At 39.8% G+C, this 12929-nt stretch overlaps 1 protein-coding gene and 1 non-coding gene across 2 annotated transcripts; both read left to right on the top strand.

The window, feature by feature from the left end:
- Nucleotides 1-393: 393 nt before the first annotated feature.
- On the top strand, nt 394-8450 carry LOC129596293 (uncharacterized). Its single transcript, XM_055493529.1, has 8 exons — nt 394-1048; nt 1732-2055; nt 2782-2877; nt 3552-3942; nt 5417-5767; nt 6358-6504; nt 6984-7154; nt 7894-8450. The coding sequence occupies exons 1-8, from the start codon at nt 501-503 to the stop codon at nt 8209-8211; spliced, it is 2346 nt and encodes a 781-aa protein (XP_055349504.1). The 5' UTR covers nt 394-500; the 3' UTR covers nt 8212-8450.
- Nucleotides 8451-11670: 3220 nt separating this feature from the next.
- Trnaw-cca (transfer RNA tryptophan (anticodon CCA)) lies at nt 11671-11742 on the top strand. The gene has a single exon. It is a non-coding gene; the product is annotated as a tRNA-Trp (tRNA).
- The last annotated feature ends 1187 nt before the right edge of the window (nt 11743-12929 follow it).

The following is a 12929-nucleotide window of genomic DNA, read 5'->3' as shown; positions in this document are numbered from 1 at the left end:
TTGAACTGATTTTCGTTGGAAAATTAGAACGGCGAAACTGGAAACATTGAAATATGACTGGGATTTGGGAAAATTATTATTAAGAAAATGTAAAATTTTTAAAATTGTTTACAGGGCTGACTGTGAGTGGCCAAATAAAATCGGTAAAAAACACTTAAACTAAAAAATTAGCAAAACGACTTAAAAATTACTAAAAATACTTAAAAATTACTAAAAAATTACTTGAACAATTTCGCTTTTAAAACTAAATCACTTAAATTCTTTGTCGATTACTTGTAAAGTTGTACATGCTGCATGCATGCTAAAACTTTGTTAAGCAGAACCTTCGTCTCGCTACGCTTCCATCCGGAAACGTTGACTTGTCAGCTGCAGACTGCAGTCGTAAATCGGTAAATGCGCGATGCGTGAAAATCATTTATTTTCATTTTAAATTCAGATAATTTTGTAATTTTGTTTTCCTTTGAAGCTTTTTGTCAACTTGATCTTTTCATGCTGGCACCATGCACGAATACACCAGCCCCCGTCGCCAAAAACACCAACCCACCCGTATCTTCCTGGCCAACACCTTCCTCGCCAACATCTCCCTGGATGGCAGCCATCGCGATACGAAATACCGTGCCCTGGTGGAGCTGTACGAGAAGGACACAGCCAGCCTCTCCTCCACCCCCACCTCGCAGGACGATCTCTCCGCCGCCCCGGACGCCCTGCCACCCTCTGCGCCGCCTCCCACGGGGGCCACCACCCCCGCGTCCCTCCTGCGCCCCCAGTCCCTCGTGGCCAAAGTCAGTCGCCCGCGGCGGGGGGCCGGGGTGCGGCGGAGCAATTCCATGCGCTCGGGACACAGTCGCAAGAGCACCTCGTTGAGTTCGTCCTCCCTGGACTCGTTGGAGAGTGAGACGCCCGGGACGACGGATGATGAGGAGGGACGGGATAAGGAGTTCCCGCTGAAGGAGTTTAAGGGGCGACGGGGGCCGGTGCGTAATCTGCGGGAGGAGTTCGATCAGGAGCAGGTGCTGGTGGAGGCCAAAGCCAAACGGGCTCGACAACAGTAAGCAACGAAACATTATTTTTTGAATTTCATTTTTGATTAATGACTGAAATAAACGCATATTTATTTTTGTATATTTATTTAGACATGTGCTGCTTATATATTTAGGTTTTATGAACTCCCTTACAATTTTATTCTGGTTCTCGTTATTCAGAAACCTTTTCAGTCAATTATTTTTTAGTGTTATTACTTTTGTTGGCTCTTTTTAATCTTCTTTATATCCGACTTACCTAATTCTGTGCGACATTCGTGAGGATATTTGCAGCTTGGTTAAATTGAAATTTTAAAGTTTTTTTGTTGTTAATGTTTACCCGAATTACTCTTAAATTAATAAAGTGCGCGCTTAGTTTATTTATTTTAATTTGCATTTTGTGTCGTGTTTAAATGCGAAACCATTTCTTGATGGATGTTTTTATTCTGACTGGAAAATAAATTTGATAACCTCTGGAATCTGGATTGATTAACAACAAAATTGTGGATATTTTTAGTTTTTGATGATACAGAACAGAGATGTGTTCTTACTTGGTGTATCAGTTTTTTAACCTTATTATTTAACCGTGATTTATCCTCTTATTTGACTTGTTCGTTCTGGTAGATTTTTTATTTTATTGAATTTGCGTTACAACGCCGACGTTGAGTCAAACAGTGCCGTAAATAGTCTGTAATTTTTTTTATTTGCGCAGACAACGCCGGTCTTCCTCGGGATCGCACTCCAAGTCTGTGAAGACGGATTTCTTCCTGGGCCGCCGGGAGAAGGCCTCACGCACCATCAGCGGCAGCAGTGCGGAGTCGGCGCTGGGGCGGGCGGCGACGGTGCCGCGGTCCGGCAGCATCAGTCCGCCGCCCTCGGCCGGCCTCCCCTTCCTCTCTGCCTCCCCGCCCATCATCGAGGCCCGCGATGACTTCCGCGAGCACGACGTGGTCGTGCCGGTGGAGATGTCGGTGAGTGACGCACTGGCGCATCCCGGGGAGATTCTGGACAATCATCGCGGAGTGGTGACGGAAAAGTAAGCTGAAATTAGTACTATTATTAATTTATCGTTATTCGGCTGTACAATGCGTAGTTTTTGTGGCTTCGCAATTTTTCTGTTCATACACCGCACGAGTATGTAATAATTTAGTACGTGCTATATAGTATATAATTAATTTTGTTTAGTGGATGTTCTTTTGTATGTGTAGAATTTCTTCTATTTTTTTCATAAGGATTTTATATTTTTTTGCCGTGATTTTTTATTTAATTAGCCATCAGTAAATGGCTGATGTCAATCAGTTATCCTTTTTAATAAATGTTTGGACAACAGTGAACTGCTGTTGTGCTACATACTGTACGAGTAAGGTTCCTATGATCTCCGTACTCATAGAACACCTACTGAGCGACATAAACGTCATAGTTGTATACGTAGAACAGTGGCAATCGTCCCATGCAATGGATATATTCGTAGATTGCGCTCGGTTAAAATCTTGAATTTGTACAAGCGATAATAACGTGGAATTTTCATTATTTGAAGTAGTTTTTCCGTCCGTACGTAATGCGGCTGGCTGGCCAGCCGCATTTATGTATTTTTTTTATCACCAGTTTATCTTTTGGAAAATGCAGTGCAGTGTTTTTTGGCTTAAATGGATACCGTGCGGGTTAAATTTTTTACTTTTGTTTTCGATTCTATTAAGTACCATGGAATGATGCTGTAAGAGTTTAATCTTCCTGCGGCAATTCTTCCCTTCGTATTTACTAGGCGAGAATTCCGCTTTGTCACCACTGTGAAGAATGAATGGCCGGTGGGACAGTATTCCTATATTTCCAAGTACAAACTGGAGCCGACCATCGAAGAGTAAGCATTATACTATCACGCCAATCTATCATAAAATTTAGGGATGCATTTCAGAAAATTAATTTAATTTGAATTCAGTGAATTAGCTAGTTAATTTTGATTCTAAATGTAAACTTTGTATATTTTTGTAGTGCTTCACTTATATTTTTCATTGATGTATGTTTTTTTATTTATTTATTTTACATCTTAAATGTTTTTATGCCTTCTGTAGTTCCATTGCAGAACCAGCGAAGTGGAAGTCTCCGGTTGAAAATTTAATTTTTGCCTATTTACTTGTTATTTCCGTATTTTTTAAAACTTCCTTGACTTGCATATGTAATATCATCCATATTTACCGGGTCTCCCTTGGGCAGAACTAAGGAAAAAGTGGACGCTCCCGGTCGGCTATTAATTAGCTAATTAAGTTTTATCTTAGAAAATAATAAGAAATAAATATGCCAAAATTTAATCTATTTATTTATTTTGGATATTTAATAATCTCCATATTTACCGGCTTCCCAGTGGAGAACTGGGCATTTCCGGTGCTAAATGTAATTTAAATGTGTCAACTTAAAATTTAAATTTTTTAACTCAAATTTAAGTTTTGGATATTTATTCAGCATTTTATTAAGGTTTTTATTTATTTACTTTGAATATTTAATATTCTCCGTATTTGCCATATTTCCCTTGTGTAGAACCAGTGAAAAAGTGGACGTGTCCGGTCGCACGGTGACCTACCAGACCCCGCCCGACTCCTTGATGCAGCGGTTTATCTCGCAGTTCACCCGCAACAACTCCATCAACTCGGTGGCCTCCAGCCGGCCCAGCGCCCCCTCCCCCGACGGCCTGCCCCTGCCGGCCTCCCACCAGCGTCCCACGCCCACCCTGCGCCGTCCCTGGCCCTGGCCGCTCAAATCTCGCTTGGCCGCCGTCGCCGCTCCGCATCCGCCGCCCATCCGTCCACGCCGCGTCAGTGTCGGTGCCACCAGCATCCACATCGACACGGAAGCCGAGGCGCTGGAAAATCTGCTGGGGATTAAATTGTCCACGGATCCCGAGGATGATCTGTCATATGAGCATTTGCTGGTGAGCCGGTCAACGGGAGTAAATAACCATTTTGACGAAATAGTTAGGGGAGACTCAGGGAATACTGTACGTTTTTGTTTACCGAAATTGTCGGTATGAAATGCTGAAATAAATGGGCTTTCCATGATTCCATTGGTTAAACCAGGTGTGAGTACTTAATTTTCATAATTTTGAAAGATTTTTTTTAATATCTTAATTTTCTTCATTTGAAAAATAATTAGGCTAATTTCTGAACCTTCTTAATTTCGGTGTAAATTTTTTTTATAAATTTTGACAAATTATTTTATTGTTCTTCCTTGTTCTATGGGTATTTATTCATCAATTTTATTGGTATGCCGTCGAGGGCAATAGATAACCATTTTGGCAGAATAGTTTAGGAAAAATTCAGAAAATATTGTTCGAATTTTTTTAACCGAGATTATCGGTAAAAACGGCTTTTAAAATATGCGTTTTATTGGGTTTTCTATTGGGTAAATCAGGTACGAGTGCATCGTATTTTTTTGATTTTGTACTGCATTGTGCTAGATACTGGAAATTGTCGAGATATGTGTAGTGTAATGGTTCTACAGCCTCCTTCACTAATACTAGCATCCATAAATAAATATGCTGATCAGTAACCGTGAGACTGGATTGATTTGATTCTGTATTTAATACTTTAACTTTTTTCCTGGATTTTATTGTGTCTCGTTGTCCTGTTTTCATACCAGGACTTATGCTCGTAATTTTAAACCAGTCTCCACTTCGTTTAATTTGTTCGAAACAGTTTTAGTTGAGAAATACACTGCAGTATTTTAAGCAGTGCGGATTTCACTGCGTTTGTGCTCAGTTTTTCGAGAAATTTAGGAAAGCTTTCTTTTTCAACGAGTTTTTCTGAATTTCTGAATTTTCCAGCGAAAGCGGTTTGCTTCCGTTTATGATCGGAGTTCTTTAAGGCGTAATTTTAGCTAAGTAATTCCTTGCATTATTTAAAGCTATGCGAGTTTCACTCCGTTTTTGTTTAGTTCTGGAGAAATGTAGGAAAGCTTTCTTTTTCGACGAGTTTATTTGGATTCAGTTCCAGCGAAAGCGGTTTGCTTCCGTTTATGATCGGAGTTCTTTAAGGCGTAATTTTAGCTAAGTAATTCCTTGCATTATTTAAAGCTATGCGAGTTTCACTCCGTTTTGTTTAGTTCTGGAGAAATGTAGGAAAGCTTTCTTTTTCGACGAGTTTATTTGGATTCAGTTCCAGCGAAAGCGGTTTGCTTCCGTTTATGATCGGAGTTCTTTAAGGCGTAATTTTAGCTAAGTAATTCCTTGCATTATTTAAAGCTATGCGAGTTTCACTCCGTTTTTGTTTAGTTCTGGAGAAATGTAGGAAAGCTTTCTTTTTCGACGAGTTTATTTGGATTCAGTTCCAGCGAAAACGGTTTGCTTCCGTTAAAAATCCAGAGTCATTTAAGGTGTAATTTCCCGGTTTTTCTTCCTGTTCCCACAGGTTCCGTTGGCGTGGGGCGTGGATTACATCGGGGATCTGACGCAGGAGGAAGCGCAGAACCTGCTGAACACCGGGGAGATCTCGGTGATGAACAAGCTGCTGGTGATGCCGGCGCATCCCAACTCCTTCGACGAGGCCTTCGCGTTGAGTAAGCTGTGGCGCCGCGAGGTGCACGAGTACCGTCCCAAGTACTGCACCGTGGCCTCGCAGGACTCCAGCCGCTCCTCGCAGGAACAACCGGCCAGGGTGGAACGGCATTTCAGCGTGGACGCCTACAAACCGGGCGTGCTGGATGATCCCGAGTGGGAGATTGCCGTGCGCCGGCAGAATGTCTATCTCGAGTCGTTTTTTGTAAGTCTACGGTGTTGAATCTATTTTGTTGGCTTTTTCTCTACTAAAATTAGTGACAAAATTCGACGGACGTTACAATAAAACTAAACAAGGAATAAAGAAAATAAGTAGATTAATGTAATTAAAAAAAACAATTACAAGGCTAATTTTTTTATTTATTATTTGAAATTTATTTGAGGGTCAGTGTTGATCCTTAAAAAATCGCGGTAGTAGTAAGGGGCAAATTAATATGTCGGTGTGTGTCGTAAATTTCGAAGCAGGACAAATTAATGTGAAGATAAATGGGGTATTTAAAATAGTACTGCGCTGAGTATTTTAATCTAATGGTTATCGTTTGTTTACTTACCGTGTATTACACGAGTTCGAAAAAGCGCGAAAAAAATGAACAGTAATTACTTTTTTTTTCGTTATTCGTTGTAAATGAAGCGATTGTCTTGGGATAAAGTGCGAATAACAGAAATAATAAGAAAAGCAGAAGTTTCTAACAGGAAAGAAAAAAGTCACAGTAAATCATAAAGAGAACTTAGAGAAGATAGTAAAGCACAAGTGGCAGAACAATCGGAAATAGATATGATTTTTCTTTGGTATAGAGCTCGGTGATATCGAACGATCTGGAGCCGGATAAGAAAAAGGACGCACTGAACGATCTGTTCCGCAGTAAATTCCCGCATATTCAGCTGACATTCAGCAAGTTCAAGTCGTTGAAGCGCGATATGCAGAAAGCCTGCACCGATCAGGTAAAGTCGTTGTCGATTAAGTAAGCTAAAAACTGACGTCTCCATTATTTTTGTTTGACTGATAATATTTATTTAACTGATGGGTTTTCTTAGATTTTAATGTGTGAATTTATTTCTGTTTCTACAGCTACGAGTACAAAAAGTAGGGAATAGTGAGTCGTAGTGTATGGGCTATTGACCGCGTCCCTTTAGTCATGGTACCATTGTTATGAGGTATAATTATCAATAAAATGCAGAAATTAAACAGTTGATCATCCGAATTTTTTCTGTCTTTCATATTGCGTTGTTTTACGTTTTCTACATGTTTGTGGGTTAGTGCGGTTATTTGGCAGCGAACTGAAGGCTTTTTTTTAAAAATTGAGATAATTAATATTATTATTAGTGCATGTTACAGTATTACTGACTATATACAGTAATACGCATTGTTATTAGTGCATTTTGTGTTTTTATTTTTAATGGATGACATGTTGATTGAATAGCAAATTCGCCTGGACCTGGCGGTGGTGGCGCTGTCGTATGTGTACTTTGAGAAGCTGGTGCTGCGGGGCTTCATCAACAAACCCAACCGGAAGATCCTGGCCTCCGTCTGCGTGGTGCTGGCTGCCAAGATGAACGATCTCTCCAAGGAAGAACACCGCCAACTCTTCCACGTAAGCGAAACGTTAGCGACATAATTGTTGTATTTCACTTCTTTCGGTCTATGATTGGCGGTCACAGACAATTTTGGCATAGAATTAGTCCGCGAAAAAAACGGTAGAAATCAGAAATTACGAATTTATAAAAAAATGTTGAATTTAAAAAATTTATTAATTTCATTGGCGTACTATTATCGTCGTAATTTTGAAATTTTTCCTACAAGCGATCGATGTAAAAACAGGACATCAGTATCGGAAACTTCTTGAAATTGTACATCACACTGCAGATCTCATCATCAGGTTACTCTGTTTTAGCCATCACACTACGATACTACTGTCCTCGAACAGATTACTGTACTGTTACCCTGCACTTGCCGAAAGTTTCACTAGTGCAGCCATGCGTACGTTGTACGATCGCTATCACGATTCAGATAGACTGCATACAACAGCTAACTGCGCACACTGTACGAAATTTCGGCAAGTGCAGGGTAACAGTACAGTAGTAAAATGTTGACGCGGACTATGTCAAATTTTGAATAGTCTTCGTTTCGAATTCTGTCGTAAAGAAACACTTTTCCATTTGAAATCAAAACGAGCAAAACTGAGGATTTTTTATACAAAACTTTTTATATAAATATTTTTATATATAAATATATAGATTTATTTGTATATATAAATCTTCCCTAACAAAATTAGAACAAAAAAAGTCGCCCTGGATGCATTGAACACAACAGGTAGTTGGGTCATATTGCAGAGTATCCAGGCACAGCTGCGCGTCGAACGCACGGAGCTGAACGCCTTCGAGTTCCCGGTGATGGTGGCACTGGGACTAGACCTGCACGTGCCGCTGCGCTTCGTCCGCTACCACTACGACCGCCTGATGGCGCACACGCAGACCTTCCTGCCCCCCGTCTACCAGCTGCCCCTCCCCGATCCCTGTCCCCGCCCCCCGGCCCGCCAGCGCCTCAGCCTCACCCTGCGCCCCATCCGCCAGATGACCTTTCCCACCTTCACCACGCCGCCCGCCCACCGGGTGGTCAATCCGCGCCCGGCACCCAAAAAGACCAAATAATGCGGTTTGAGTATTCTTGGGTGGAGTGTTTTTCCGACGTCTGTGATTTTCATACGTTTGTTTTTGTGATGTCGAGTTTTGTATTGGTTGTCATAGATTTCCGTTCAGCAGAAGAGATTTTGTGTTTTTTTAGCCCATGTTTTTAGCGTTTTATTTTAAGAATGTCAGGAAATTTGATGAAAATTAAGCGATGATGATATTGCGGTTAGTATTGACTTGTTGACGCAATAAGCAATAAATGAGCAACCGTTTTTTTTATTTGAAATACTGTAATGCATCGCGCGACTCGGTGGGAAAAACTGGTATGCAGTTTTAATATGAGAATTATGCTGTACTACGTAGTATATCATTCACACATTACCGTACGTTCATACAATTTTCATCTACCATGTTGTAGGAAAGGAAACTGTGATATTGTAAATTAAGAAACAAATTGTTTCGAAAAATGTCGCAGCCTGTGCGAGGCATAGTCGCATGTTTATTAATTTTTAAGCGATCGGCCTGTCGTAATATACTTATTACAATATTACAATACACATGCATATTTTTGACAATAAAACACTGTGTAATTTTATACAGGTGTTTCTATTGTGTAGGTGTTTTTGCCTTATCTAACGGCTGAATACGGGAAGGTATTCCAAAGTAATATTCGCAGAAATCCACAGTCATTGGTAGTTAATAATTATCAGGGTTTGACGGTGTATTTGGCTACTTCTCGCAGTGCTAGAGAAACGTACGTCCAGGAAATAATGTACATACCTTATGCCGAATTTGTTCGTGAAAAATGTCAAACTGAATTGAGATGTTGTATTAGGCTTTAAGATTATTGGTAGTAATAACCAGACGTGGGCAGTTATGGAAATTGGACCCATAGTTAGAGTTACGAGTTCACTGACGCGCGCGAGTTACGCTACGAGTTACGCTATTCAGATTAACTGGAGTTATGAGTTATAACGCGAGTTACGCTACAATAAAAATTCATATTAATAATTTTCTTTATGAATCGTTTTCAAGTAACCTCTTACCGGTATTACAGAAAATTGTATGCTGTATTAAATGACACTAATACCAAGGTATATAAGAGATATACCGTGCTAATACATATGTCCCTCTAGAAAGTCTTCCACAACATTCAGCATGTTCACAGTCACACTATAGCCAAAAAAACGCAGAAAATGTTTTCATTGTGAAAAATATAAAGTTTGTAAGTAAAAAGATCAAGGAGAAACGAGATCAACGCTTTTTCGTTTTTTAGCATACTCCTCTTACCTCTATGAGGCAATTTGGCGTTGGTGTGTATGCTAAGTGCAATCAATTTATTTAAAACAATTAATATCTGAGATCTCCTTTCTTCGGAATCTTTTTATTTGCAAACAATTTTTTTTATATTTTTTATGATTCAGCCTGGGCAGATTGAATAAGACTGAAGGCTTTCGAAAAACACCGAACCTGCAGGGGCTACACAGTACGCAGCACAGTTTGCACACATATTTTCCGCAGCCGAAAGACACGACTGGATTTGTCTTTCGGCTACGGAAAATATAATATAGTAATAATAATACTCGTATAGTAATCGATGAATGTACACCGCACATGTGCCGCTGAACCGATGAAAAACCATGTGGTCAGTGCCTATAGCAGTCGTGGTGTACTACACCTGCTTTTATGTGTCTGCTTGTAGAAGTACTGTACTCGTATCGCCAGTCAGTGCAAGTTTTCAACCCAAGTCGAAAATAATTAATCATTTTCAGTTTAATATTTTCTTTACTTTTAAGTTACGGTTAATAATTTTATTGGTAACTTGAAGCCACAGAGTTACGCTACAGTTACGTTGCGTTAAGTTTTCTTCCTAGCGAGTTACGCTTCTGAGTTACGTTAAAACTCGATAACTCGAAAATAACTCGCGTCAAGTTATGAGTTAAGTTATAACTGCCCAGGTCTGGTAATAACTAATGATATTATTAAAAAACACTGCGTGGATCCTTGTTTTCAGACTGTGCAGTGCGTTTCACCGATCGTTGTCGCGCAGTCAGCATTTGCCGAGGTTTTGTAGTGTACGGTACTTACCAAACAGATAGACGCGGAACATATAACGGTCACGTATCTGTTGATGTGATTAAAAGCAATTCCCGCTCTGCTACTAACATTCTAATTTTTTTTCCTTAAGATTTAGACTCGTTTAACGTATTTAATAATTACGCCGGTTGTATACAGTAACTGATACATAGTCTATATAGTTTTTTCAATGTTGACGTAGAAACAATAAGTTTACGAAGTTCGCACTGCGTTCTTATGCGGTTTTCAAGAAATATACACCGGTATATAAGAATTAGGTTGTCCTTTGCCAAAAGCTCATTTAATACGAACCGATATGTGCAACAGCAAGGTCAACCGGCACTGGCAGTGCTCGCCAAGAACACAACAAATATGACTCGATCCGTTCATTCTTTTCAGGGTCGTAATTCGTACTGCCGATCGGTATTGGCATCCATCGTTCGAAGAACCGGGATCCCTTTTTTGTCGCTCGTCTGCCACTGTGTACGCATTCAAGAAATTTCTTCGGAGAAATGCACGAATGCACACAAGGAGCGTTGGGCATTTACTAGTTTCTCGGTTTTAACTGTCACAAAATTTCATGTACTGTATGACATTGTACTGTACTATCTGCATCGTCAGAATCTGACGGTCCGATCGCCTGGCTAACTGGAACTTCTGGAAGTACAGAGTACTTTGTGGTAATTTTAATTTTTTACATCCGATGTGTTCCCTTTTGCATCCTTGGCTTATATTTCGACTTGTTAAAGTTTGGTTCCTTTCGGTAGCAATAAAAACAGCGATAGCCACATTAATCAATAATATCTGAGAGCAGAATCATCGTTCATTTATTATCAACGGTTATTCGTACAGATTACTACAAGCGGTTATTATTATTATTATTATTACAACGGTTATTATTATTACAACAATGATTATTAATATCATTACAACGGTTATTGTTATTATAACAATGATTATTATTATTACAACAATGATTATTATTATTACAACGGTTATTATTATTACAACAATGATTATTATTATTATTATTATTACAACGGTTATTATTCTTACAACGGTTAATCTGTATTAGCCGCGACAGCTGATTGTATTACGGTGCTTTTAAATCAAATTTTTTGGAAGCTACTGAATTGCACTGGTCAATGCATACAAACCGGTTCTGTATGTAAACAACGGCAGAAATAACCGAATCTGCACTAACCGCGCTACGATATCTTGATAACATGGTGTGTCTTTATTGCATTAATCAAATACACTGCAAGTCAAAAACACTTTTTGTATTGATAACATTGGTCTGGTAAACTCTGGTTTGCCTGATAGAGAACAATCGCTACAATTATATTACTGTGAAATAGTGCGTTCTCGGTTATAGTGATTAAAGTTTCTTGGTACTTCAACGAAGGAGCGCTGGCGCAACGGTAGCGCGTTCGACTCCAGATCGAAAGGTTAAGGGTTCAAATCCCTTGCGTTCCCCTTTTGCTATTTTCTGACCACGTCCAGTGTTCCCGAGTGTTTCGGAAATTTCGAGCAAGATCGCAATGTCGTTCTGCAATTTTTTTTCAAATCCAATACAATATGAAGGTGATAATCGTCAGTGCCTGCAACGTAGTGAACTCATCATAATTATTTTGCTTATAATTTTGATTAAGCACATCATAGCTGAAAATTGTAAGCTTCAGTATAATCAAAAATGACCAGTTTTAATTGAATTCATCATAATGTATAATTTCCAGCATAATTTTCAGTTTAGTTACTAGTATCACTACTGCAGCGCAAAACCAACGGCTGCTGAGTGAAGACAGAACAACTGCTTCCATCCTCTGACTAAAAGACGTGCGTCGGCTTTGCTGCAGAACTTCTGGTCAGTGGGTCGGTTGGTCTTGTGTACAACGGCAGCAAATATCGGCCTAACTGTAAGTTGGGAAACTTTTTTGCAGCCGAAAAGGCGGACTTTCTGGAAGACCACAAGCCGGTTAAAAGCGGCCCAAGGGATGCACCCAAACGAATTCGTACCGAAGTGCAGGACTCCTCGAACAGTGTGGTCCGCATGGAACACCCCAATCTCCATGGATAGCAAAAGCGCATGGTGTTACAAAGCATGATTAGAACCCTTCTGGGCAGCATAGTCGTGTGCGAAATCGTTTTCATATGGCGCAGTGTAGCGGATAAAATTTGTACAGTGATGAGGCTGCTTGAACTAGCACCGGCTAGAAGATTTTTCTTCTGGACAGTTCTTCGTCGACAGTTGAGATTCTTTTTTTCTCGATAGCTTAAGAGAATAAGTTACGTAACAAAAATCATATCGTTGATGTATCACTTCAAATGAAAACTTGGCAAAATAGGGAAACTTACTTTTGGTATGTCCTTTGCAGTTACCGGAACTGACGAAACTTCCCACCGTTGTCGCTTGCCGGCCAACAATTACAGTATGAATCAGGTACAATTTTTCCTTCCGGAAACAAATCGTACATACAGTTACAGTATACCACTTCAAACATAGGTACGTATTTCCGTAACATTTGTCCGGCTGCTTCTATTTAACGCAGATAAAATTGGATGTACAGAATAATATTATTGCCGGTTGCAGCATAGCTTTTTGCCTGTATAATACGCTCCTTTTGGATAATATGTTTTACCGAGCGCCTTCAAACAAAAATCTG

This window comes from Paramacrobiotus metropolitanus, unplaced genomic scaffold (assembly GCF_019649055.1).
Source record: "Paramacrobiotus metropolitanus isolate TYO unplaced genomic scaffold, Prichtersi_v1.0 Parri_scaffold0000088, whole genome shotgun sequence".
Lineage (NCBI taxonomy): Eukaryota > Metazoa > Tardigrada > Eutardigrada > Parachela > Macrobiotidae > Paramacrobiotus > Paramacrobiotus metropolitanus.
The sequence above is the reverse complement of the archived record's forward strand: the minus strand, read 5'-3'. Positions and strand labels throughout refer to the sequence as shown.

What these genes read in the sequence shown, in the direction of transcription:
- LOC129596293 (XM_055493529.1), top strand. Translation starts at nt 501, where the DNA reads ATGCACGAATACACCAGCCCCCGTCGCCAAAAACACCAACCCACCCGT. An exon ending in CTGGAGCCGACCATCGAAGA is followed by an intron (nt 2,878 to 3,551) that starts GTAAGCATTATA and finishes TCCCTTGTGTAG; the next exon opens with AACCAGTGAAAAAGTGGACG. An exon ending in AACACCGCCAACTCTTCCAC is followed by an intron (nt 7,155 to 7,893) that starts GTAAGCGAAACG and finishes GTCATATTGCAG; the next exon opens with AGTATCCAGGCACAGCTGCG.